The sequence below is a fragment of the Prunus persica genome, chromosome G6, assembly GCF_000346465.2.
Source record: "Prunus persica cultivar Lovell chromosome G6, Prunus_persica_NCBIv2, whole genome shotgun sequence".
NCBI classification, from domain to species: Eukaryota; Viridiplantae; Streptophyta; class Magnoliopsida; order Rosales; family Rosaceae; genus Prunus; species Prunus persica.
In genome coordinates, this window is record NC_034014.1 from 7,564,916 (window position 1) to 7,592,648 (window position 27,733).

The 27,733-nt window shown below is 37.8% G+C and overlaps 3 protein-coding genes across 9 annotated transcripts; 1 reads left to right on the forward strand and 2 right to left on the reverse strand.

Moving 5' to 3' along the window:
* LOC18772018 (ABC transporter G family member 28) lies at window positions 1,218-11,905 on the reverse strand. Of its 7 annotated transcripts, none has more exons than XM_020566994.1 (14): window positions 11,226-11,894; window positions 11,045-11,121; window positions 10,531-10,806; window positions 9,607-9,670; window positions 9,351-9,493; window positions 8,942-8,992; window positions 7,303-7,376; window positions 6,056-6,975; window positions 4,913-5,209; window positions 4,285-4,776; window positions 3,696-3,844; window positions 2,255-2,544; window positions 2,011-2,141; window positions 1,218-1,907 (listed from the first exon to the last, which is right to left on the reverse strand). In XM_020566994.1, exons 1-14 carry the CDS (start codon window positions 11,444-11,446, stop codon window positions 1,751-1,753), a joined length of 3,342 nt encoding a protein of 1,113 aa, XP_020422583.1. In that variant the 5' UTR covers window positions 11,447-11,894; the 3' UTR covers window positions 1,218-1,750. The 7 variants fall into 7 exon arrangements, 6 of the variants coding, with proteins under 6 accessions (XP_020422583.1, XP_007204959.2, XP_020422588.1 ...); XM_007204897.2 differs by having other exon boundaries at window positions 8,942-8,976; window positions 9,347-9,493; XR_002272275.1 differs by lacking the exons at window positions 1,218-1,907; window positions 2,011-2,141 and adding an exon at window positions 3,239-3,391 and having other exon boundaries at window positions 2,438-2,544; window positions 11,226-11,905.
* On the reverse strand, window positions 19,437-23,579 carry LOC18771960 (RNA polymerase I termination factor). The gene is given in 3 exon segments (XM_020566431.1): window positions 19,437-21,610; window positions 21,612-21,985; window positions 23,486-23,579. Coding segments are annotated over 2 exon segments (2,148 nt in total). The 5' UTR covers window positions 21,962-21,985; window positions 23,486-23,579; the 3' UTR covers window positions 19,437-19,812.
* Window positions 23,798-27,287, forward strand: LOC18773794 (ruBisCO large subunit-binding protein subunit alpha). Its single transcript, XM_007204920.2, has 8 exons — window positions 23,798-23,956; window positions 24,536-24,716; window positions 24,893-25,014; window positions 25,126-25,333; window positions 25,426-25,571; window positions 25,668-25,974; window positions 26,208-26,659; window positions 26,802-27,287. Exons 1-8 carry the CDS (start codon window positions 23,903-23,905, stop codon window positions 27,087-27,089), a joined length of 1,758 nt encoding a protein of 585 aa, XP_007204982.1. The 5' UTR covers window positions 23,798-23,902; the 3' UTR covers window positions 27,090-27,287.

The following is a 27,733-nucleotide window of genomic DNA, read 5'->3' on the forward strand; positions in this document are numbered from 1 at the left end:
TAGAATATTATCTCGTGCTTAGTACAGCATGAGATTACAGTATTATAGTTGAAGGATTTGTGCGTCTACATGAAACTTGTCTCAATTATTTTTTTAATTTATTTGTAAGCAATTCAGTTTTTTTAAATTTTTTAATTTTTTTTTAAGACCATTCCTATTAAGAGGGGCGATAATATACTAAACTCACACACACTATACGAATGCTAGGACTTAAATCCAAAATCTTTCTTAGGAGGAGAACAATTGCTCCAAACTACTATACTAATAGTCCTTTGCATTCAGTTAGTTTTAAAACCATTAAAAAGGGAATAGTCTGGTTAAGTCCCACATCCTCGAATTGACGAGTTTGAAACTTAACTATGGTACTAAAGTATCTCCTGAAAGCATACTCATGGTTCAAGCTTAAAGAAACATCATTAGTACTTATTACATGCTTTGCTTTGCTGCTCGCTTAAGAATGCTTTTACCACAGAAGGATTATTACAGCAGTTGAAGCAAAACGTAGATAAGAATTAAGACATCACTATGACAAAAGTGACTTTAGGCATCAGTAAACTCAGAAACATCAAACTGATGTTGTTAGTCTCTTAGGCATCAGCTGTATAAATAATAGGACCATAGGTCACTAGCAATGCTTGGCAATCCTTGCCGATGCCTTTAATATGAAAATAGCATTGGTCGATGCTTAAACTGATGTCATATATCTTTCAGGTTTTTTTTCAGTAAAAGTTTAAGGACCGATGCCTTTCACCCATGTCAACTCACCCAAAAAAATTTAAGACAGTAAATAGGGGGTTAAATTGTGCCAACTGAGGTTTGCAATTGCATGTCATCACAATTGTGAACTGACATCTCACACCGACCCCTTTTTTTTCCCTGCAAACAAAACTAGGAACGCATATAATCCTGAAGAGAAAAATAAATAAATAGTTAGATAATACGAAAATGAATTTTTTTTTTTAAGTTCCCAATTAAATTCAACATTTCTAGGTGCTTATTACATGGATTCCTTTCTTTTTCATAGGTTGTCTGTCCTTTGTAGAAAGTCTCACACCATATGGTACTGGAAATGGGGTTTTCCATAAAATGATCGCCTTCATTCCCCTTGTTAGAAGACTAATTCCAAAAATAAATAGAAAGCATTTTGTACTTGAAAAGACCAAGATACTCTATTCTCTCCTCAGTTTCATTCCTTGATTGCATTACAAATTCTCATTTCATTCTGGGAACCAACCAATCGTATATTAAGATTTTCACCGTACTTGACTAGCAGGCCAATGGAAAAGGGCCTTGACTTGCAGACCAAAGGTCTCACGTTTGAATCTCTACGGTATCATAGTTGTGTGTGTGTGTGAAATCCCCCTCCCCTATAGTTTTAGACTATCGCTTGTACTAAAAAAGAAATTGTCACAAATTTGGCAGAAGCAGAACCATGTGGATACAAATAATATAGAAACAACTGATTGTACAACAAATGCATAACAAGAAGCAGAACCCTTAGGAGGAAGAGCTACCTTGAATAAATAAAATACCACTGTTATCTACACCTATACAGACTGGAAGAGCTACCTAAAGAAACTGCGGCATTTACTCGTCTACAGATTACCAATATTGATTCTACAGTATGTAACATTCTCGTGAATCTCTGGCATCTTCACGAGACTCGGAGGGTTATGTAGTGAGGCAAGCATCTTTGTAAAGAATTTTCCATTTATGTACAGGGAGAATGGGTTGAAAGGATCAGACTGAGTTACTTCTTTTGGAAGAGTACCAGTAACAAGTATGCAATGCATCGAGAAACCATACCAGTAATGATGAGGAAGATTAAACTACGGTACCAATGATTGAGATCATAGCCAGTTTTCATAAGTGAACCACATCGTGTGATTAACCACACTCCAGAATACCTGAAAAAAAGGAAAAAAGAAAAACGAAAAGCAAGAAGCATTATAACATCCACATTAAGAATGATGATGCACAATGATCTCGGTAAAAATAGTTATTTCAAACCTTTTAGCATTTGCTATGACAAAAGCTTCCAAAGCCCACTTAGTGTAGCACAAATCAGCTATTCTTGAAACAAATTTGTTCTCATTATAGTTTGCTATTAGAGTCAAAACGACTGGAAGAAGTACCGACCACTGCACAACAACAAAAGTGGCTTGTTGGAAGGAAGAAGAAAACAAGCATACAGACACATAAAAACATTCATTTGACAAAGCTAATAATTTCTCAATGTGGAAAAAATTCTTACCAGTTGGGCTGGACCAGGTGCCAGGTAGATAGCCAGGGCATAAGCTATACCAGTCACGCAGTAAACCAGACAAAGCAAAACGATGAAATTATCTATGACGGATGATCTTGGGTTGTTGAAGAAATAGAACATTGAGAGATACACTAGAGGCTTAATGATTGTATTGAAAAGATCAATTGTATCCCTCGACAGAAAGTAAGCCAAGCTACTCATGCCAGAAGAGCTCTCTCTCCAGTAGTGCAATTTATCCAGTCCAAATGTTCTCAAAGCTGCAATCTTGCACAGGAGAGCTGAAATGGAAACAAATTAGGACAGGTGAGAAGTAAATCACGTCTTAGAAAAAGCTATGATTGATGGAAACAAATTAGGAGGGGTGAGAAGTAAATCATGTCTTAGAAAAAGCTATGATTGGATGACACGAACATGAGTGTAGAAATTTGACATGAATGTTTGCCAACCACGTCAATTTCCCAAAATACATGAGGATGTGCCACACAATATAGGATAATATTCTTTTGACTGGCAGTCAAACTGTCAATTTAGAATCATACGCCCAAACAAAATCCACTTGATCAATGGTTCAAATTCACAGTTTTAAATTCCTTCCAAGCAATTTTTAATAACTTAAACCAAAAACTAGATATAAGTCCCTCGTACATACTATTGTTTAGTAACAGTTCTTTTCTTTTGGACTAGGTCCTTTGACCAATTGACCAAGTCAAACACATCCCTTAAATGCCTTAATTTTCTCAGATTTGTATTTTTGTTTCTCTCATTCCAATATTACACCTAACATTATTTAAGAGATATAAATCCCAAAATTTCTTTGGTTTTAAGTTGTACGAGTCCCACGTCCGAAAATTTCATGTATAATTTTTTTTTTAAATGGATACCACTAGTCCCGAACAGGATTCTGTCCATTATTCTCACGTGACCTGCATGGCGCAACTGAGCATCTTTTCAGGGGCAATTTCAGCAACTCACCTGCATTTGGCCTTTCATCTATCACAACATAGATCTTTTCTGTATTTGTTGAGGTGAATATCAAGTGTTATGCAGTTCAACCAGCGAGCAACAACAACGCACCCCTATTCTCCTCCACCTTCCATAGCCAAAGGTGAGTTGCGAAAATTGTGCCTAAAAGGTGCTCATATGCATGTCAGATGATAAAACAAAATGATAGGGAAGGATAATGCCCAGGACTAATGCCACTCATTTACGAAACAATAATGCACGAAACATTCTAAGATTTTAAATAAGGACTTATGTTCGATAAGTTCAGGGACTATTCCTCTATGTTACTCAATAATTTAATCTAAATTGGGATTGTTCCAGTAACATCTAAAAGAGCCAAGTTGAATCATGAAACATCCAAGACCATAAGTGATATGATCAAAGTTTAAGGAAGCAAAGTATAATTAAGGGAAAAAAATCTACTTACAAACTGCTATGACAGTGTATGTATAACCAATTGCACCAAAGGTTTCATCGCTCACTTTGGCAAGTGTTCCTAAGCAGACTCCGGCAATCAATAAAATCAGAAAATCTACAGCTTGGGTCCTAGCTTCTCGTAACCGCTGCTTACCACCCCTATAAAGCCAGTCATAAACAAATTAGGCTGAATCATTTAAAAGTAACAATCTTAAAGGAACTCGGCTGCTGCAAATTTTGTGCAATAGACTTTGCTTAGTGCACAGTGTAACAGTCACACTGTGTGACGGTGAGCAATGCCTTACTTTGGATAATTAAGTTTAAGCCTTAACAGATAAACATATTGATATCTTCTCAACATCTTGATCTTTACAAGCATAATAAGCATGTATGTGCAACAGTGCAAAAAATTAACCCCACCCATTCTTCCTGGTCACACAATAGAAGAGGCGAATGAAGAATATGCCCCAAGGTTTTGACGTTTCTTGCATGATAAAACACAATACATGATATAACACTCATCATATCCATATGGTTGATTATCTCCAGAAAATTAGGAATTTTTTGTGAAACCAAAATGTTAGAGAAGGAATACCCACCTCCCAAGGAAGTATCTATATTGCTGGAACACACCAGGGGTAATCCGCTCAGATAAGTCGCTTGACTTCAAGAAGTTATGTTGTAAAGCGTCCTTATTCACCTCAACATGACACTTGACATCCTGCCAAAAGTCTCCAGCAAAGGACTGTCCATCAGATCCAGCATTTGGAGTACTTCCTCCATGAGCTGAATTTTCGCCTGCAGATGCAGCCATTCCATCAGAACTTTGGAGCATGTCCATAGGAACGGGGTACCCATTGTGAAGCATCCATCTAACAGGTAGTTGCTTATAGGTCACCCCAGAGCTTGTGCTTGGTTTTACTATGCCTTCCAAAATGTCAATGAAATAGTCTGGAGGGTTGACACGCTCAGGGACAGTAATCCCAAGGGTAGCAAAGTACTCTTCAACTTTCTTCACTGATCCATGATACACCGTAAGTCCACCTTTAGCCAGAAGGATCAAATCATCAAACATCTTGAACAATGTGTAGCTGAAGCACCCAAAAAAGTAGAATTAGCAAAAGAAACTACTTTAAAAAAATGACTTCATTTCCAGTGAAGCCATCTATTAATTTGCCTTTCCCACAATTTAGGTACTTTTATAGTACTTGCTACAAGTTAAATTACCTAGGTTGGTGGACAACCATGCAAATGTTAACTCCTTCAAGAGCCTCACGTCTAAGAGCTCTCAGCAACAAATTAGAAGATGAACTATCCAAACCTGATGTGGGTTCATCTAAAATTAGAAGTGATGGTTCCATGACCATTTCCAGCCCAACATTTACTCGCTTTCTTTGACCTCCAGAGATTCCTCGCCTCTCCACCGTTCCAACCAGGGAATCCCGCACTGCCTGCAGGCCCAAGGATTCAATAACTCTTTCAACGACTAAGACCTTTTCTGGTTTAGGCAGATCAGCAGAGAGTCTGCAATAACCAAAATGCAGAAGATGAGGATGGTAGAAGAACTAATATCAGTACCAGTAAATGAATGTGATCAAGGAGGTAAAAAAAGAGATAATAGGAAAAAAGGGAACAACAGAAAAGATTAGAACAGTCCAAAACCTATCACAGTGTCCTTGAATTTGCCTATTTAAAGTGGCTATGCATACCTAAATTCTACTGTATAACACTCCTCCAAATGAACAAAGCTGTTCTACACGTATGTGATCATATTTCAAATGTCCCGAAGCAATGAATCAATGAAGATGCAGGTTGGACAAATTTTATGAAAGAATGCAGACTCCAAAAAGTTAATGATTTCAGCAAAGACAAATTTTCCAGAGATGAGGTAAAGGAAAGAGGGTAAATAGTGTAAGAAAGAACTATAAGTGGCTAATTCCTAAATATACATGTCAAGTTCTTTTTCCAGTCCTTGAGCACCAAGTGTGACTTCGAAGATTATTTGACTTCTAATATTTTCTTAATACAAATGGACCTAAAAAGAGGAATTAAGAGTACATTGTTGGATGCAAAGATTCTTGCTTCCAGAGATTGAAGTTGTGAATCTTAGGGCTTCATGAAGTAATTGGCCAATCAAACAGAATCCAATTTTTGCCCACACATATACATGCTGGATCATTTTGGAAGCAGTACACTTGGAATGTTAAGGTTTTGAACCCAGAACCTCTTTCAACAAGAACTGTGATACCATGTTATACAACCATTGGATCCAAAGTTTAAGCTGTTAGAGAATGGACCAACAATGTTAATGAAGCTAACCACAAGTACTCAAACTACGGATACCTGAAGTTTGGAACTAAATGTGCATACCTGCATCTTGCGCTGAACCAGAGATTTTCTTCTACTGTCAAATTTCCATGCACAATATCATCTTGTGGCACAAAGCCAATGATTTTCTTGTATGAATGGATGGATTCCATCTTTCCATTTACAAGTATCATACCGCTCATGGTGCATCCCTTAATTTTTCCAGCCAAAGCAGAAAGAAACGTTGTTTTTCCAGCTCCAGATGGACCCATGACAGCTGAAACCCTCCCGGGTGATATTTTCCCAGTCACGCACCTCATAAGATGTTTGTTTTTTCCTTTCAATGTGAGGGTTAGATCTTTAAAAGCAACCTCAATTGGAGGCCTCTTACTGATTTCAGTATCACCAGCCATTTGTATAACCCCAGAGAAGGTTAAGTTTGCATTCTGCTCTTGTAATGCCTTTTCCTTCTCAATTTGACCATATGCATACTTGAAAATTTGACTCTGAGTATGCAACTGCTTACCTTTTGGTGCTTTTCCTGTTTGCTTTTTAATATTTTTATCTCCTATCTCTAGATTGAAACCTTCATGACTATTTGGATCTTCCTCGATTGCATGTATCATTTGTGTGAGGCTGCTTTTGTCTTTTTTCTTTCCTTTAGATGTTCCAGCTGATTGCTCATTGGGTGGCATAGGTGGCAAGGCAGCATCTGTTCCAGGTTTAGCTTGTCCCAGTCCTTTCAGCTGGTCCGAATGCCTGGTAGATTTTCGGCGAGAAAATGTACGTGAAAATTGTGATGACAGTCCAACTGCATGCTTCTTAGCAATGTCTTTTGCAGATTTCCATTTTTCACGCGCTTGAGCAGTTTCTCTTACACTTTGAACTGCTTTTTCCCTGGATTTTGCTTGTCTTTTCTCTCGGGTGGCGAGAACTTGGTCAGAACAATTATATATAATGAGAAGGATGAAAATTAATCCAGCCTGCATTGATAAATGAAGGTTCATCAATACAGATGGCTAATGGTTGCATATGAAATTAGTTCAAAAAGACAGTATTTTCTTTCCTTTTATATAAATTGCTTTTCAAAAACACTGGAAAGTATATGTGATGTGCTGTTAAGCCTTTGATAAATATAGTTATTAACACATAAAAATAATCCCACATTTTTCCAAGGAAACTAGAAGGGCGCTAATGTACTCCACGAATAGTTCATTCTATAAATTTAAATGAACACGATCATAATTGTGGTCCTGGAAGCTTACATTATTCACTATTTAAATTTTAAAGAATGAAGTAAGACCACTCACAAAAAGCAGGATACCGTATGCAGTAATATTTTGATTTTCTGATTGTGACTTACAAGTCGCCATCCGGAAACACTCTGCAAGTTCAACAAGGGTCATTATCATAGACTCACTAGAATCAAAAGCAAAGATAAAGTAATTAGACTCCAAACTCAAAACGAATAGATGCATTCTTAAACATATACTATTGTAGATAACAGTAACATTATCTGACATCAAACAAAACAATAATTGAAGCAATATTATTAACCTAAAAACAAATATCTTGCCACAAGCAAATTCAAGGTTACCATGCTTATTGTCAAAAGACCCACAAAAGCCTGCAAAATAAACAGCAAAATATCCAAGTAACAAGCAAAGACAGAGAGATATGCAACGTGGTTAGGTAAACTTTCCTTCTTCCACGTGAGAGGAGTTTGAAGTCCTCTAGGAACCAAGAAATTATTAGGATTTTCTTGTTCCCCTTACAATGTTGCACTCAAATCCTCACATGTTCTCTTTTGTGTCTTCTCATACCCGTGCAACCCTTGGTTCTTGTACTCTTTGGTACAACCAATATCCCATAGAGTCGGCCCTCTTTTAGACATGCACTGTCTTGGTTCCTCTGGTTATAATTTGGATGAATTAATTATTTGAGGATTATGTCTACGATAACCACCATGCCATAATCAACAGCATGAACTAACACCCCCACTGGAAACACCTTTTGTAAATTTTCCATACCAGTGCCCTTAAGAGTTTCCAAATATATTTATAAATTATACTTAACAAAGTACTTCTAATATCTTTATCCCTAGGATTTTTTACACTTTGAGCTCTGTTTTCTGTAGATGTTTTGTCCTCTGATTTGTACTCTTTCTCTTTCATTAATAACTTTGGTTTCGTAGCACCAAATAAAAACTGTACCCCAAATTCACTCATCTGACGTAACTACTCTTAACCTTGTTAGCTGATTATACAACCAGATGTGTTATAAGGGGCATCACAGTTGGAAAACTTTTGACACTGCCAATGGAAGAAACATTGCTGCTTCATCACCTGACACAATCATGACCCTGTGCCTCTTGATTAATACAAATACCATGCATACTTCTGGTTCACTTCACCTAGTATTGTATCTGAGTTTTATGCCACATTGACAAGGTGTTCTGTCAGTACTAACCCCTAGAATTACAGAAATAACCAGATATGCAGATTTTCGCCACATTTCACTTAAAATATGTAGCAAACACTAAGCCATTGGCAAGAAGCTTATGAAACCATGGACATAATTTTCATAAAGATCTTGATAGATGAGAATAGAGAGAAAAAATTGCTCTGACAGGAGTTTCAAAATAGATATTAAATTTGTATATATATAGCCTACGAACTTCTAATATTTGAATTTCCAATGTTAGGGTTAGCAATTATGTCTTCTTTCATGGATGAACAAGACGCACCGACTATACCATTATTGACTTGTTGGACTTCCTGATGGACTGATTGGCTGTTATTCTACAACTAGTATCAAATTTAGGGACTAAGTTTCAGGTTGCTGTTCTCATAATTAACATCTCCTGACTTAGTTTTTTTAACAACTAGTGAAACAAAATGAGATTCAGGTATCCATTATTCTACTACATGGGTGGAAAGAGAAACTTACGTTCCTGAGATGTGGAACCTTGCCTGCAATAATGTCTGCAATGGGCAGAAACTGTGGCATAAGTATACAAAAAGTGAACTGCTGAGATGATTTTTCTCTGTTGTTTAACAAATTTATAAGAAAAAAACTAAAAGAAGAAAATAAGGAATCAGATGACCATCACGCATTTCATCAAATGATAATGGTTACTAAGAGGGTAATGTTCTCTTGCCAGATTTATGTAGCCATATTATGAATCTAATCAATGATCTAGATTCACCGTCTGGAAAGTAAGAGAACATTACCCGAAAATAAGAAACCCAGGTTTTGACAAGAAGTGTAAAAACATGCAGCAATGAAGAAATAAGGTCACTATTTGCAAAATGTAAGGACAAGTGCTAAAAGCTCTGGGATAATTATCAATACCCACTACTGCAAGGATTTTTTTGGATGGTAGACGGACAATATGATCCACCCGAACAGAATAACTCTTTACTACTCGAGAAATCAGCCCACTTATCTGCTCCTCCACAAGTATGGTTTTGCTTCCCAGGAGGTAGCTGATAACTGTATCTGTAGAATATTTCTGCTGATAAATATTAATGTATGCTAACCATAAGGAAAAATGGAGATGAAAGAATTTAAAAGGAAAAAATGCAAAAGTTAAGAAAAGATTAAGAACTTACGGCTCGCATGTACCAGTTTCATTATTGAGTTTTGCAAATGGGCAGTAAGCACCCTTCGGGCAAGCTTCATAGATAAGATGAGAAAAGGTAACAAAGAAAATGAAGTCAGGTACACTCAACTGTTCCAACAACGTATATCGGATGCTTTTTTCTATATTGTCTATAATATGCAATACTGGTCAAGATTTATAAATGACCAAATAGCAATACACCACATTATGAGAAAAAAAATAACCACAAAAAATCAAGATATAGAGAATTCATTTTATTAAAACATTATGGCTTCTTTGAAAAGAAAGAATCAAGCAACACATAATGAGCATCCTATGCAAGACTGGGGTCTTGCAAATTTCAGTTTTTAACCAGAAACTAATTACTCCTTTTAAAATTGGCTCCTCATGCCAGATGCCATCTTACATGTTGGGAAATGAGATCTTACAGATGGAATGCATATTGATGATCAAAAGTTTTTATAGATGACCAAGATGACACAAAAGTCAGTCAAGGTAAGTCATGTGGTTTTAATTTTGATAAGACTACCCTTGTGGTATATATCCGTTACCAATCTTAATCAAGTCTCCAATTTCTGTCAATTGGTATAACGGGGCATCCACATGTGAGTCACATGTAGAGGTATTAGGATCATTTCGCATTCATTTCACTGCTTGGGTCTCCATGATTTATTGAAATGTATGCAGAATGACAGTAATACTCATGCACAGATAACCGAAATCGGAGATCTGACAAAGATTAGTAACAGATAAGATAAACCAGATGAATCCGTTGTCATTTTAGGCAATTAATATGGATACAAGTCAATGGAAGCTAGGTAGATGTTACATAAGAAGCAACAAGAAATCAAGAATCACAAAAAAAGTATGAAACACTAGTTATCCTAAAAACACACAGGTTTGAAGTACTTACGGAGCATGCAAGTAAGGCCATGAGGGCAGAAGAAACCCTCACAACAAGGTGCACAGTCATTGCTTCTGACAGGCACATAGGATCGATTTTTCGGGTCAACTTTCTCAGAAGAACCACACGCCCACCCAGGCTCACATCCAGAAACCCACGATGACAGATTGCAGTTCTTGTTCGGTTTCAAGTAACTGGTTTTCCCGGATTGTAATAAACCTTCAGAATACAGCTTGATCTCTGCAGCTGTGCACAATCGGCCCAAAACCTCTCCAATTGATCCACCTTAAAATATCATGAAAAATGAAACTAAATGAATTGGTTATTCATTATCACCAGCAGGGTCTATAATGTGAACCTTGTTCATTAATAATTTTTGTTACCAAGTGACTGTTTCCTATAAGTGTAAGAATGACGCAAAGAGCCTTTTTCCTTTTCTTTTCTCTTTCATCAATGAGGGAGATGACATTCGAATTTGGGCTTCTTCCAACAAAATAATTTTTGAGATAATGGTGACACGTACCTGCCATTTTCTTAGCGCAGTTGGAAATGAACCTTGAGTCTTTTGAGAAATTGAAAGCCCCATCCCAGTCCTCGTCTCTGTAGTAAACACAAAATACACACATTTTTTCACTCTACCAAATCAAAAATAATTTTATTTTTTTTTTAAAGAAAGAGAGAGAGAGAGAGAGAAGTAAACTGACATGTCGACGATGCAGAAGCTAAATTTACTCTGAAGTTCGTCTTTGAAGACAGGGGTGAGATTGGAATAGCGGCTCAAGACGAGCTCGGTGGCGAGATCATAGCTTGCCGTGTCCTGCCCAGCAATTCGGGGCAGAGGTAAGCTGAAGAAGCTGAAGAAAAGGAGAACAGAGAAAACCCTAACAGAGAGATCTTTGAGTTGTTCTCTGTCTCTGCTGATCATATCGACCGCCGTGCTCAGCCTCCGAACGAAGAAGACGATTGAATTGATATGCGAAATGTATATATCGATTCGATTTCAGATTACGATCGTTTGAAAGAGACGACGCGGTGGTACTGCATGTGGAGAAAGGGATTGGGAATGTGGTAGAAGAAAGTGAATGGTGTGAGGCCATGAGAAACAGAAAGCGTAAGGCGTTTTGGAGGTTTTGCTTGTTTTTCGGAGCAAAGAAATGGCGGGGAGAAAGAGTTGGCGAAGGCAAAGGGGGGGAGAGAAGAGGGGAGAGAGACAGAGAGACAGAGAGCAGTTGTTCGTATTGGACTTTAGACGTGACAAGTACGCTATTCTGCCATGTCAGCTGGTATTGTTTGGACTGATGGGTGGTCAAGGTCAAATCAAAGTTGGTCGTGATTCAGCCCACGGCCCATGAGTCTATTGGGTTATAGCTTGGCTTGATGGGCATCTCCTCCACCCCAGAAAAACTTGTGTGAAACATGTATAACACTGGTTTTGCTATCTCAGGCTAATTATGATATGTCATATGGAAAAGTTATAACGTGTAGCATAATGTGATTAAGGGAAGTAGTTGATTTAATTCCAATTCATTACTCCCAAATGCCTCAGTTCTCCTATTCATGACTTCTCCCGTTTCTTGTAAGTAAATGGCATAAAATTGGGATTTGAATTCCTGATTTTGTGTGAGCCTCACTTGCATTTTTATTCTTTTATGTGAAATAAACACATGAGTAATCTATAGTGGGAATGGGAAATCAACTCCTTATTTCGATTCTGATTACGGATTAATAAACATTTGTGTCATCTTTGCATGCTTTTAGTTCCTCTTATATCTTTCTATTTTGGAACACAACCAGTGGAAATCAAATCTTTTTTACGAAGTTGGGAAAATTTTGGTTGTATCGAGAAATTCTTGGGCATACGTGGGAAAAAATTGCTTCACCTCTACTTATGGATATTGGTGTTTTGAAAAAGGGATATATGGAGCTATTTTCATATTTTCTTCGACCCACTTAACTAGAACATACACAATCGAGACTAACTTAACAGTACAATAAAATATATGAATATTTTGAAGTTAAAACTTAGCTATAAGCTATTATAGGGAGAGCATTTTTTCTCACAATCCAAAAATTCTTTAGCAATATCTATTGATATAATCGAGAGATCTTTATGGACTGAAAAACGGAGTAAAAGAAAAAGCTTGTACTTGTGTCGTAAAACTTGAATTAATCACGAGAGTAGAATTAGTGACAATCTTTTAAACTTGGTGCTAACATCTATTGGATGCATAAACATGTCTTTTATCCGAATTCTCAAGCTTGAGCTCCCCATACATTACACCTATGCCATGGTGGAATTGCCCTGCATATGGAACCTTTTTCTAGATGTAGATGGAGAATTTGCAGGACAAGGCCTTTTGATGGTCACGTTGTGGTTCATGAGTCTTTAATTGTGTGTTCATACGTGAACCTTTTTTAATGCTCCTTTGTAGAAGCCTATTAAAATCTATGATCAATTACATAAAATCCCCTGAATTTTCAAATTGTTATCCGAATTTTGAAGACTCTACAAACTCATACCCAAACTCACCAAAATGTTGTTGTGGAGACTTTTGTTAAAGATGATTTAGATTCCACAAAGAATAGATAATACAAAATTTATATTATCTTCTAAACTATTATAAAAAAAATTCAAACCCAACTCTTCTCCCGCACCAAACCCACCGCTACCCCAGCCGCAACCCCATCCACTATAGATCTCCCCGACCAATTTGAAACAACATCCATAGTTTGAAGGTTTTTATGTAGTTGATCCTGAAATCTATGATAAAAATGTAACAAACACCATTACAATTTACAATCCATAGAAGAAATTCTTTTGACACAAGCGATATTGTGGGAGGGGGATGTTAATGAAAGAGAAACAGAGAGAGAATTAAGAATAAGATAAACTTTTCTGTATTATTTCTCAGATAACTATACAATTACAGAGAGTTAAGCTATATAGCTTGTTCAACTTTATAAGGCTCTAACTGATTATAATATCTTAGTATCTAATTCCATGACATCAATCGATAGGTGACACTTGTCACAATCCTAGTTCTACATACTCTAACAGAGGATTCAAACACATGACCTCATGTGCAATTCATACAAAAGCTACAAGCCCATTACTATACAAGCCCCTTACTATGGAAATCAATTAAAATCCATAAACCCTATAACTTTTTTGAAATAAAATACAGCCTCTGAACTAATCTAATTAATATTAAATGGGATGATTCATCATTGAGTTATTTACACTAACACTCCTTGAGGTTTTCAAAGTTTTTAAAAAATCATGAGGTTTCAAAAATTACGCGGACACCCCATTATATTTAATTTTGTCTAAAGATTGATGATTTTATATAAATAATTTATCCAAATGACAAAGTTAGTCTTTGAGATTAAATTGCAAACATAGTCTAATATATTGATAATATCGACGAAATATCGAGGATATTATCGTTTTTTCAGGTCACGGATATTTTAGAACGTATCCATACACTTATCGTATAAATATCAACAATAATATTAGAAAATATCGATGTCGATAATTTCTGTAATGACCCAAACCTAAAATTCATATTTAATTAGTAATTTATTATGAGAAAAGACAATTTTGCCCTTGGAATAATTTATTAACGGAAAGTTGACTTTTTGACCGACAAGGAATTTGACAATTCCACATACACCGTTGCGTAGAGCACGACGAAATGAGTTCGTAGACATGAAGTGAACTCGAATCGGAGCTTTAACGAAAAAAATACGATTAAAATATCACGAAGGGCAAAATGGTAAATTAAAAAATCAGATTTAAACCTCACTTCTCTCTCTTCTCCCTCAGTTTTCCTCTCTCTCTCTCTCTCTCCCTCTCCCGCTGTCTTCCTCCAGCCGTCACCTTCCAAGCACCATAACTCCCGCCATCGACCACCTCTGCTCCTGCTGTCGGTGTCAACAGAACCAGCTCGGTTCCGTCTTCAAGCCCCGACCACTCTCCGCTGCCAGCCGTAGCTGTTGTCGCCGGATTCCGTCCAAAAACGAGCCGGTTTTGCATAGTTTTGCAACCGTTCGTTCTCCTTCAATTCTCCTCCAAATTTGTCGAGTAAGGTATGGATTTCTACCTATTTTCCATGCTCTAGCTGATGGTTCGGTAGGTTTGCATCGATTTTGACCGTAGCTAGCTCAGTTTTCAATTTGGAATTCGGCCAGTTTTCGGCCTCCGTGTTCGGCCACTTCCGGTCAGTTTTTGGGGTAGGTCCAAGAACAAAAGTGGTTCCAAATATGGTGTTATACCTAGGGTAGGAGTTTGGAGCTGTGGTTTTGAGATTTTCCGGCGATGCGTTATCGCTTTGGACACCCATCGCTGCCGGCGCGTGCGGCGGCGTGTGGGTGAGGGTGGTGCAGTGGCACTATGTCTTGACATGATCCTTAGGTTGTCACGAGCGCATAGGAATTCACGGATCTTAATTTGGATACCGTTTGAGCCTCGAACGGATTTTCCATATTGTGCGATTATCTGGTTCAATACTGTGGAGCCGTTGGATCGTAACCAGTTTTAGATATGTTACTCTAGACAATTTCAGAAACGTGATTCGACGGATCGTGAATCAGAGTTCTGAATACTCCGAAATCGCGAACCCTAGGGCTAGGGTTTAGAAACTATGCGATTACACGATCGTATTTAATCCGACCGTCCGATTGACACCAATACCCTAGAGACATGTGTCCTAGATCTATTGGACCTTCTAGCGGCATCCGGATCATATTGTGAGGTCATGGACCCGGGGGGTCCCAGATTGACTTTTTGGACTTTAGCGCTATTTGAGTCCCAAGATACCGCTAAACTATCCCACGTGGAAGGAAAGCTTTTATGGACATAGGGATCACTTTAAATTAACGCATGTACTTTTAGGAGCCGGGGGTAGGGTTTTTAATTTAATACTATATTGTATTAATAGAATATATGGTCATTGAATCAGGCACCCAGGCACCCGGGCACCAGTTGACCCGCAGGAGGGACCTTCAAGAGGTCCAGCGAGCTCAGACTATCAGTGAGTGGACTCTTTGTTTTAATAAATGAATTTAAGCAGTTCAGTTTCAGTTATAAGCTGTTTTATTCTGTGAAATATTTTATGTTGTATGCTGCCGAGTGAAATCTCTTTTAAAGCATATAGGAACAGATATTCTCGTTAATTATCAGATAAATGGCAGCAGGATTTTACAGGTTACAGAACGTTAATTATTCAACAGATTTTCTTCAGAAACTTTATAATTTCTTAAACTACCTTGTACCCAGATATTAAATGTTGCCTTCGGATTATATTTGTTGCCTTCGGTTTAGTCAGCATGCTTGACAGTTGCCCCACGAGTTCTTTGGTACTCAAACTCGTGTGGAGCGAGTAATGCGGATAAAGGTGGACTACGGTTCCCTGAATCCTGCGAGTTGCGGCTCGGACTGACCGCGTGTCACTGAGATCTGCGAGTATGTGTCACCCATGGTAATGCAAGGAATTGACAGATATAAGGATTTGACGGAAATAAGGGTACACCTAGGTGATAGTTTTCAACTGTTTTCAAATGTATAGTTATATACATGCATTGATTTCAGAAATAAAGAAAAGAAGCTAGTTTGTATAACTATTTTTACAGTGGGGTTAGTATGTTTATATGTTATTTTCTAAACTTTATTTTTGGGTCCACTCACCCTTTTTGTTGTTTTGTGCCCCTAGGCAGTAGACGTGCACATGAATCCACCACCGGGCCATTTTCCATCTTCCGCGCCTTTCTTCTGATGTAGGATTTTTGTTTGTAAAAGGATTCACTCCTTTGTAAATTCTTAGTAGTCGCTCTGATGTTTTGCCCTAGATTGACAATTGAACTGTTGGAATGTATATATACGTATGCTGGCAGTTGGTTGTATATATGTATACTTGTTTGGCAGGTGAAAATATTTTGGTATTGAGCCAGTTACAAGGGAAACTCTGTCAGTTTTTCGGTATACGTTAACCTTATTATTTTATCGTGTTTTGTATAGAAGGGCAAATAGGTCATTTGTGTCCGACATTCGCCAAGTGTCGAACACGCACAGGGTCTGGTTCGGATTTCAAAGCGAAATTTGGATCGGGTCCTGTCAATTTCGCTCACACTTCAACACTATTTTATCAAAATAGCACTATAATATTGCTAGTTTTTTTTTTTATCCAAGCAAGCGTATAACTAGTAAGTCTCTTAGCATTTGGTAATGATTAATCTTCAATTTTCTCACTAATTTTCGAAATACTAATATCTACCATCTCCTGTCATATATAAAAAGTTGAGGAAGCACTGAATCATCCATTCTTATCAAGTCTTCATGATATCAATGAGGAGCCCGTTTGCCCATCTCCTTTCATCTTTGATTTCGAGCAGGCAACTCTTGATGAAAAAGATATAAAAGAGCTCGTATGGAGGGAGTCTCTACACTTCAACTCGGATTATATGTTGGGATAATTTTTTTATGATAAACTAATAGATAATTTACTGAATAAACATCCTCCAAAGTTTCAATAAAAAGTTTCAAGTTTTTATTCAATTTTTATCGATATCGATAATATCCCAATATTTCCATCGAAATTTTCGTATTCATTGATGTTAATTTTGTCATTTGCATAAGTTTTCTTTTATAAAATCATTATTTTTTAGACGAACAATTAATGAAAAGGTGTTTTGTGAAAACAATTTGAAACATTAGGGCGTGTTCATGAAAGTTTTGAAACATCATGAGATTTTCTGAAAACACCGAAATCCTCGAGATAGTAGTGTAAATAACTGTTCATCATTTCCTATAGTAGTAATCCATTTCGTTTGAGGTGTTCAAATCTCATGGTGGTTGATTAATCAACAAAGAAAAAACAAAAAAGTCCAAAGTTTTATGGTCTAAAGAGCTTTCACTGTCAGTCTGTGTTTTGTGGGCTGAACATGGCGACAGAAACACTGAACAAAGCCTCGTGACGTCCGTCACTTACCAATTTGGCCCTTTGCGACGTCGTCAGTCCTCATATTCCCTTTCACTGTTCCCCACCTTCTCTCTCTTCACTTCTCTTTCTGCGACGTCTCGGTCCCGCCTTTCGATAATATCTGCTCCATATACACTAATTATTCTCTCTCTCTCTCTCTCTCTCTCTCTCTCTCTCTCTCTCTCTATTTTTATTTTTTCTTTTCCATTTCAACCTAAAAATTCCAATAATTATAATACTTCGAAACTCGTTGCTTTCTGTCTCCATCGGCCACACAACTTGATCTGAGAATGATCCAAGGTGAAACATTTGTTCTGTGTCGCTCCTTTAATGTCTTCTTAGAAAAATAAGATTCGATGATTTGGTTTATCAGATTAATGGGTTTGCTTGGTTACCCAGAAAATGTGCGACCAAAGTAGGAAACGGCATTTGTGTTTATTAAAAGTAGGCTGTGAATGATGCCCAAATGTGGAACCTTTCTTGTTTCTACTTTCATCAATAACTTTCAGGATTTTTTTTTTTTTAAGTTTGATTTTTTTTTGGGCCAATAAATGATGGAAACTACTTTGTTCTTTCTTTTGAGGGCATTCTGTTTTTTCTTCCTGGTGCTAATGGGTTGCAGTACCTGCAGGTTAAAGATGCGGTGTTATGTTTCTTTCAGAGCAAGTAGGCTTTTTTTTATATGCAGTTTTGGGCTCACAATTGAATTTCTGGTGCTCTAAGTGGCAACATTGACTGTAGACTGTAGTAATTAATTTGTGTTATTGGCACTTAGTAGGGATATACATAGGAAATGCTTACATACGAGCTCTTTGATGGTGATCCATATTCTAATTGTGGGACGTATGGGACTGTTAACCAAGATGATGCTAATTATTATCAAGGGCAATATTTTAAGCAAGATGTGTATGACACTGATTGTAGGAATGTAGAATATGATGAACTTTTTGCTCATGCGCTTCAAGAAGAATTATCACTACTTGCAATAGAGGAAGAGCCTGAAAAAGTGGAACATTTGCAATTATCTGTATTCCCACAAGATTGGCTGCAACAATCTGTTGGAAATTATGGCTTAACAAACAATTGGTCATGGTAGATGGCGGTCGGCAGGGTAGGAGATGTTCCTAAAATTAATGGTGATATACCATCGGTAGATGAAGTAACTTTAGATCATCAAAAGCTTCTGAACGTGTTATAAAACTAAAGAGATTGTGGAGAGAATTTAGAGAATTCAAATAGCAATAGGAATGTTGTTATGATGTTTTCATTGAATGTTTCTATCTATCTATTACAATGAGGAGGATGCCTTATCTTATAGGCAAAGATTATTGCCTCCCGTGGATGTATAGTTTGCTCTCAAAGAATGATAACAGACAAGTTTCATCATGATGTTCTTCATTATTTCTAAATATGTGGGCTCCATTCAAGACTTTACAACACTCACCAAATTAAGTTCTAAAGTTGCTGATGGATCATTGTATGGTAGGGGTTTTATACAAGTAAAAAGCAGGAGTGAAACTCTTTATGCGAACATGAAATGTACTCATGAGCATGACCTTTCTAGCATAGATTGTGAGATGGGCCTTAATGTTGCAATTACGTAAACTTGAACATCACGGTTATGATATGATAGATGAACGTGCTATTTTTGGAAGTTGCTACATTATATTTGAATTGTACAACGTTTAATAGTCTATTTTCATATAATGAATTTTTTGAGAATGTCACTACTAAGCTTATTACAAGAGATGAAAACTTATTATGGCAATAACAAAAAATATATATATTGTGAATTTATTCTCATTTCCATTTTCAATTTTTTCTAGTTGATAGTGTAATTTTGTATATGAGAATCTATATATACAAAGACAGTGTGTTGTTCAATTTCTTTTGAAGGCCTATCTCTCCCGCTCCTGCGGCCTAACAGAATTCATGTGCCATGAACATATATCTTTTATTTGAGACAAGCTTGAATAATTACAAGTGGTGTGGGATTTCACAATTATTTAATGAAACTGACTTTGTTGGCAGAGGATGAGACAGACAGGCGGCTGTGGGCTTCGCGGCTTGGTGTATAGGGAGGAAGAAGAAAAAGATGGAGAGAAGAAAAGAAGAAGCCAAGGAAGACGGAGATGGAGAGAAAGAAGAAAGAACCGACGGCTGGGAGAAAAGTAAAAAAACAGAAGATCTGTTCTTCAACACTAACCTTTCATCTTTCATACAAAACGTAAAAAGGAAAAAGGAAAAATCAAAAGAAGAAAAGACAGCCAGCTTGATACCAAATACACCTCATCACTCAACTACAGGTTTGCTACTATAATAGAGCCTCCTCCCTTGTTCCAAGTACATCCGCTACTTTGATGCCAAATAAACCTGAGTCAACTGCAGGCTTACTATCGAAGACTGCTCTTGCTTCAAGTGCATCAGCACAATAACGTTTCGACAAAATTTCAACTTTTTCAGCAAAGGACTTAGTCCCATACTGACCAATGTGTTTGACCATTTGATTCCATCGCTTACGACAAACATCTCCAGACCTTTGCTCAAGAACATTATCCCAATCAACGTCTTCCATGCAACAAGCATCCAAGCTATCAAGAGCATAAAGTAGGCCATAGTCATCAGCATCAGCCCACACACCTTCAGCTACCAAAGGTGATGTTAATTGGTAATACCACTTCTGGCAGCAAGCGGGATTCGTTCTGGTGCCTAAAGTCTCACTAATTGACTCCCACTTGATATTATCTCGCAGCATGCCATGCTTGGATTTCTTTTCTTCCAACGTCCTCATCTGCAGATCCTTATTCACTAAATCAAATAAAGTCTTGTACTCCTCTTGGGACCAATGTCCTTTCTTCATGTTTGGCAGTTTGATTCTACGCCATGCATCCTTGACATGAATTCTATGTTTGCCCAGTTCATTACCCACCTTTCTCCAATTGGGTTTGGCTTCACCTTTATCCTTAGATTCCATGGCGGCACGTCTTACTTCTTCATACTCTTCGGGGGTCCAATTACGTTCCTTTCCTTGTTCAAATAAAATATGAGCTCGATAATATATGCTCTTAGAAGGCCTCCAGGGTAAGGCTGCCCCAATATCCTTCCAACAATTTTTGACTTGGGGATTGGATCTACAATTGAGTACCTTGTCGATGCCTTCATCACCTAAGCGATGTTCCTCTATGTATGTTAAAACAGCCTCTTTTACAAGCTTGTCTTCTTCTTCTGAAAACCGCTTACCTTGTACTAAGCCATTTTCTGCATCTTTTGGGGCATCACATTGGGGAAAGACCTGCACATCATCAGAAAAACTTACTCTTTTTGATGGTTTTCTAGGTGTAGATTTTTCAGAAAGATTTGGAGCCCTAACATTTTTTTGGGCTTTTAGACTTCCTTCATCTGACTTGGCTATTTCCTTTTTGTCTTCATTGCAGTCCCCTACATTGACATGTTTCTTTGACTTGGCCCTCTTCTTCCTTTTATTACTGTCTTCTACATACACAACCTGCACATCATCAGAAAAACTCACTCTTTTTGATGGTTTTCTAGGTGTAGAATTTTCAGAAAGATCGGGAGCCCTAATATTTTTTGGGGTTTTTAGACTTCCTTTATCTGACTTGTTTATTTCCTTTTCATCTTCGTTGCAATCCCCTACATTAACATGTTTCTTTGACGTGGCCCTCTTCTTCCTTTTATTACTGTCTTCTACATACACAACCTCTATGTTACTGTTGCTTGTCTCATCTCCAGTTGTCTGTACATTACCGTCATTCTCTAAGAAATTATTTCCTTCAATTCTACTGCTTTCTGTGCCCAGTTTCTCAACCACAGTTTCCCGCATTTGACTTCCTGACTTCTTTCTATGGTTTCTTTTCTCTTTCTTCATGAATCCACCCTTCTCCATAATTTTCCCATCTGAGTGCTCACTTTCTACTCCAGCCTCCTTTCCATCAGTTATGATCTTCTGTACCCATTCACCATCTACCTTTTCTCTCTTCTCTTTCTTCTTCATTTTCTTTTTATCCCCTTCTCCATTGTTGTCAACGTCGCTGTCTTCAGAGCATTGAAATCTCTTAGCTGCCTCACCCATTTTGTCATCCTCAAAGAATTTCTCTCTTCTTTTCATTATCTGCAAAGTTAACTTCTTCCGTGATTTTCCCGTTGGATTTCTCACAATCATCTTCGGGCTCCTGATCATTAGTCAGGTTTGATTTTAGTTCACTATCAGCCTCCTCCATTCTCCTCTTCCTTTTCTTTTTCTTGTTGGCCCCTTCTCCACTTTTCTCATCAATTCCACCATTCTTGTCAAACTTCTGCACCTGAACTATCATATGCATTTTTTCCTCAGAGACTTCAATCAAAGAGGAATTTCTATCGGGTTCATCCTTCTTCCTTTTCTGCTTGAGCTTTTTCTTCTCTCTCCTTGCTTCAAACTCCAAATCTTTTGTTTTCTCCCTTCTCATATGGGTTTCTTAATTTCTTTTGACCTTGGACAGTAAATAAATAAATAAAAAATAAAAAAAATATCAGGGACCAAAAGTAGTCTTACTTCATAAAAAAAAAAGTAAACGTAAGTGGTGAGTAACAAGAGAAAAAGGGTCACAGTATTTCTGGAAACACTATGCAATGTCATTATAGCAGGTGCATATGAAGGCTGCATTTTAGAAAGTGTACAACAGGGACAGAATAACATCCAGATCCACACACAAATGTAAATGCCATACAATCTACAATTAGAAACCATTACAGGAATGCGTAGTCCACACAAAGCCCCAACAGACAGTGGTGGGAAGTGGCAAATAAATTCAGTAAATAAAAGCAAAATTATGTGGGATCAAATGACAATCTCAGTTAGGTTAATGAATATCTACATGTTTTCATACTGTCTATCAATAAGAACAGAGTTTTTACAAAATTCGCCTATTATCTGATTGCTGCAAAACTCAGGAACGACTTTGTCTTATAAAACACTGGTAATAATTCATGTCTCCAAAGGCAAGGCGTAAGTTTTGTGACCAAGAGGCATAAGCCTTTCGGATGTGAATGATTACAATAAGAACACAACTATAAACAGATCAACAATGGGAGAAAAGGATAAAGAGAGAACTGAGAAAATCATATTTGACAGTTGGCATTCATTTAGCATTAGCAATCGTTTGGAATTAGCCTCATTCTAGCTACATTCTAAGTACTCGACACTTTGGAGGCTGGGAGAAAAAGATTGAGAATACAAGGTGGGAACAGATAACTAATGGGAGAAAAAAGAAAAGACTAGAGACAACATAGAGAGATAGAGATGGTTAGTTACAAACCAACACCGTGTGTTTATGAAGTGACTAGAAGTTTTAAATACAAGAGACAAAAATGGTGCACTCTATTAAGTGACTTCAATTGAAAAACAAGAGACAAAACAGTTTGTTTTCTCGAAATCTTTTCAAGAAAAAAAAAAGGCTTAAGAGAGTGGCCGGCAGTCTTCTTCTTCGGACCACCTCTGCAGGGCCTCGCCTGAAAAGCAAAGAAATGATGCCCTTATTCAGGAAGAGGAACATGAATGCAGGGAAACCAAAAAAAAAAAAAAAAAAACCGATATGCATTTTCCAAAAAAATTAATAACAATAACTAATCTTTTTCATACAAAACTCAGTAAACTGACGAACTTCCATTGCTGTGTTTAGACAAGAGAGGCTAATTCCCCAAGCATTTGAATTAACAAAAAGAAAAAAGAAACAATTTTTGAATACCGAAGACAAAATATTCGATGACAGAAACAGTACAAATAAAGGAAAAAAAAAATCACATCTTTCAACTCCCAAATCAAGAAAATCCTACAGCCTAGACCAATTTTCCCCAAAATAATGAAAACAGAGAAACCTTGATAATCTCAATTCTGAAAAACCTAACATGCACATAGCCAAATCATCCAATAGAGCAATAGAGTTAGAAAATAATCTATAATACAGAGAGAAAATCAGAATAGATCAACTAACCTCCAAAAAAATATGAAACCCGAGTTCCACCAACGGCTCCTCCTTCCTAGAGGGTCTCGACTCTCGAGTTTCCACTGGCACGCTGAGAGTGAGAGACAAACCAATCAAGCTGATATTAAATTGTCTAAAGCCCGTTTCTTTGTCAAACCAGAAGCTGGGCCCAACTATTTAAGGCCCAATATGTAGAGAGATATCATGTCGCATGTTAGTATTGGGCCTAAAAGCGAAAGAGGCCTCAAAGGGTTTTTCTGGAAGTAGAAGACGGTTCTGGAACGTCGTCGTCGGTTCTCTCTCCTTTCCCACAACAAATAAAACCCAAAACGGGCAAAAACCCTAACAAAACTGTGAGCCTCTCTTATCCACACGCACACTTGCATTTCTACTCTCTAACAAAGCCACGACCTTGAAGCTCTGAAAATGGCGTCGGCCAACGCTCTTACTTCAGCTGCCATTCTCTGCTCGCCCAGTCAGGTACTGGCTTCTTGGATTGTCTGCTATCACGAAAGTGAATGAATTTGTATGTATTGGGTATCATTTGGTCTCTCATTTCCTCTAAACCAAACATTGACCTCTGTGGCTTGAATTTCTTCGTAGCTTTGCCTTGCACCTGCCTGCCCTTAATTATCTGGGCATTTTGCTTGTGTTTTTGGGTCGCATATTGACATCATTTGAGGTTTAATTGCTTTAAGCTTTTTGGGTTTTGTTTGGCTCAATCTTCTTAGTTCCATAATTGTATGAATTAATGGTGTTAGCGGAGCTTGTGGAGGACGGTGAATGAATTTTTGTGTTTTGAGTTTCATCTGGTCTCTCATTTCTTGTGAACCAAGCATGTGTTTAAGCCCTTTAGCTTGAATTACTTGGTAGCTGTGGTTGGTAATTGGTTTTTGTTGGGACTGAAGAAATATGCAGGTTTAATAATCTAGGATGTTTGTGTGTAGTTTGGTCATATTAACAGCATCTGAGGTTTATTTGCCTTAATCTTTTTGGGTTTTCTTTGTTTTGGTCAATATTAAAAATTCATTCTTTGGTGTGAATTAATGGCGTTGCCAGAGTTTGAGGAGGAGGGTGAATCAGCAGCAAAATAATAGGGTGAATTACAAGCAATCAAGGGGCCGATTTGTTGTGAAGGCCGCTGCAAAAGATATAGCTTTTGACCAGAACTCAAGGCGTGCGCTACAGGCCGGAATTGATAAGCTTGCTGATGCAGTTGGCCTTACTCTTGGCCCTAGGGGTATCTTCTTTCTTTTCCTTGTTGCATTGGTGCTATCTTGGATATTTCCTTGTTGTGCATTTGTGACGAAAAGAGTGTCTCCTTAACCTGTTTCAAACATTTTCTAGTATATAGAGGTTTCATTTCATGGTATTCTCTTTGAACGTGAGCAATTCTTAATTTTGATGTGTCTGTAGGGAGGAACGTTGTCTTGGACGAATATGGAAGTCCCAAAGTGGTGAATGATGGAGTAACAATTGCTAGAGCTATTGAGCTTCCTGATGCTATGGAAAATGCTGGTGCAGCTCTCATAAGGGAGGTTGGACCTTTATTTTCATAGTATTTTTCAAAGTAGTACTATCCCAAGTCAGGCAGTTCTAATTTTCTGGGTTATTTTACCATGCTCTCTTGTTTCAATTGTGGGATTTAGGTTGCTAGCAAAACGAACGACTCAGCTGGTGATGGAACAACGACAGCATCAATTCTTGCTCGGGAGATAATCAAGCTTGGACTTTTGAGTGTCACCTCTGGTGCAAATCCTGTTTCAATAAAGAAGGGGATTGATAAAACTGTACACGGTCTGATAGAGGAGCTAGAGAATAAATCTAGGCCTGTTAAGGGTCGTGATGATGTTAAAGGTACTGTGCTGTAACGAGTGTTAGGGTATTTCATCAAGTTTAATTATTTACGGAAACCCCATGTCCTTTGTTGATCATTGTTTTGCTTACAGCTGTTGCTTCTATTTCTGCTGGGAACGATGAGTATATTGGGACAATGATTGCTGATGCCATCGACAAGGTGGGACCTGATGGTGTCCTATCCATTGAGTCATCATCCTCATTTGAGACAACCGTCGAAGTGGAAGAAGGAATGGAGGTGCGTTTCTTTATGGTCTTAGTTGCATTTCATGATTTTCCTTTCTGTATATTATATGATTATCGTCTCTTGATGATTTTTGTCATTGTTTTGCAGATTGACAGAGGATATATCTCCCCTCAATTTGTTACGAACCCTGAGAAATTGATTGTTGAATTTGAGAATGCAAGAGTTTTGATTACTGACCAGAAAATTACAGCTATCAAGGACATAATTCCCCTTTTGGAGAAGACCACTCAGTTGAGAGCCCCTCTGCTTATAATTGCTGAGGATGTCTCTGGGGAGGCTTTGGCGACTCTTGTTGTGAACAAGTTGAGGGGCATAATTAATGTTGCTGCCATCAAAGCTCCTGGTTTTGGTGAACGGAGAAAGGCTCTCCTCCAAGATATCGCCATTTTAACAGGTAAATATTTGGCTTAGTATATCAGATTATATCTCAGCAACACAAGTGAAGTTTGATATCAATAGTCCAAGGAGTTTTCTTGTATCTGTTTCTTTAGATTGGATATTTAATGGAGCAAAATGCTTGGTTACTTTATTGCAGTATATTCTGGATATTTTTTTAATTGTGTCAACAGATAGACACTTAATTTGCACGGATATATTACTCATTCAGCTGGTTCCATATATATTCAGGAGCTGAGTTTCAAGCCAATGATCTGGGTCTACTGGTGGAGAACACCTCAGTTGAGCAGCTTGGTTTGGCCCGAAAGGTGACAATCTCAAAGGACTCCACTACCATAATTGCTGATGCAGCTTCAAAAGATGAGTTGCAAGCTAGGATTGCACAGCTGAAGAAGGAGTTATCTGAGACAGATTCTGTTTATGACTCGGAAAAATTGGCTGAGCGGATTGCTAAATTATCAGGTGGAGTTGCTGTTATAAAGGTGGGAGCTGCTACAGAGACCGAACTTGAGGACCGTAAGCTTCGTATTGAGGATGCCAAGAATGCCACTTTTGCTGCCATAGAGGAAGGTATTGTGCCTGGTGGTGGTGCCGCCTTGGTGCATCTGTCAACATATGTCCCTGCACTCAAGCAAAAACTTGTAGATGCAGATGAGCAGCTAGGTGCTGACATTGTGCAGAAGGTAACAATCATGCCTTATTTCTTTCGACCTGGTTATTTGGAATTGCTACTACCGTTCTTGAAGGAAGAAGTTCCATATTCTATGCTAATTCTCTCAACACCTGTCCTTTTCATTCTGAAAAATCAAATCTATTTACATGCAGGCACTCGTATCACCAGCAGCATTAATAGCTCAAAATGCTGGAATTGAAGGTGAAGTGGTTGTGGAGAAAATAAAGGATAGTGAATGGGAGGTTGGTTACAACGCAATGACAGACAAGTACGAGAACTTGGTGGAAGCCGGTGTTATTGACCCAGCAAAGGTAACAAGATGTGCTTTACAGAATGCAGCTTCGGTTGCCGGAATGGTGTTGACCACTCAAGCCATCGTGGTGGAAAAGCCTAAGCCCAAGTCACCTGCGGCTGCTGCTGCACAAGGTCTTACTGTGTAACATGTAGAATTTTTAGATTGACAGAATTTTGTTAGAGTGGTTGATGGGGTGCATTCAGGTCGAAGGCGTTTGTTAAAACTTCTGTTATCACTATGAATGTGCCTTGTGCCTTTTGTACGGATTGACAAACATTGATTTTTTTTTTTCTTCTACATAAAAGTAATCTGGAGGCATGTAATATCATGGGGGTTTTGAATATTTCGCTTTTTGGTCTTTTCCTGGAAACCAAACCTAGTAGTAGCACACGATGCATTACTGAGCAATCGATCTGGGGCATGCATGAAGATGTTGTCTGGGAGGGGTTTTTACCGAGGGTTCATTTGGGAGTGACTCTAGGACAATAATCGCTTATATGGATAATTATTTTTTTTATATATTCACTTTAAGTGATTTTAAGCGGTTGTATGCGGAAGCACACACCTCCCTAAGTGATTTTGGGATTTTAGTTCTCCCAGTATCACTCTCAAACCCTCTGTTTGAATGAGGGAAAATAATTCGAAATTTAGCTAAAAGTTGGGAAATTAAGAAAGAGAAATTGACAATTTCTTTGTTTGGCAACTTAAGAACAAATTTTATTAAATGACGCACAGAAAAAATCGTAGAAATTGGAGCATCAAATTTCCGAGTTTAATTTCCACTAAAAT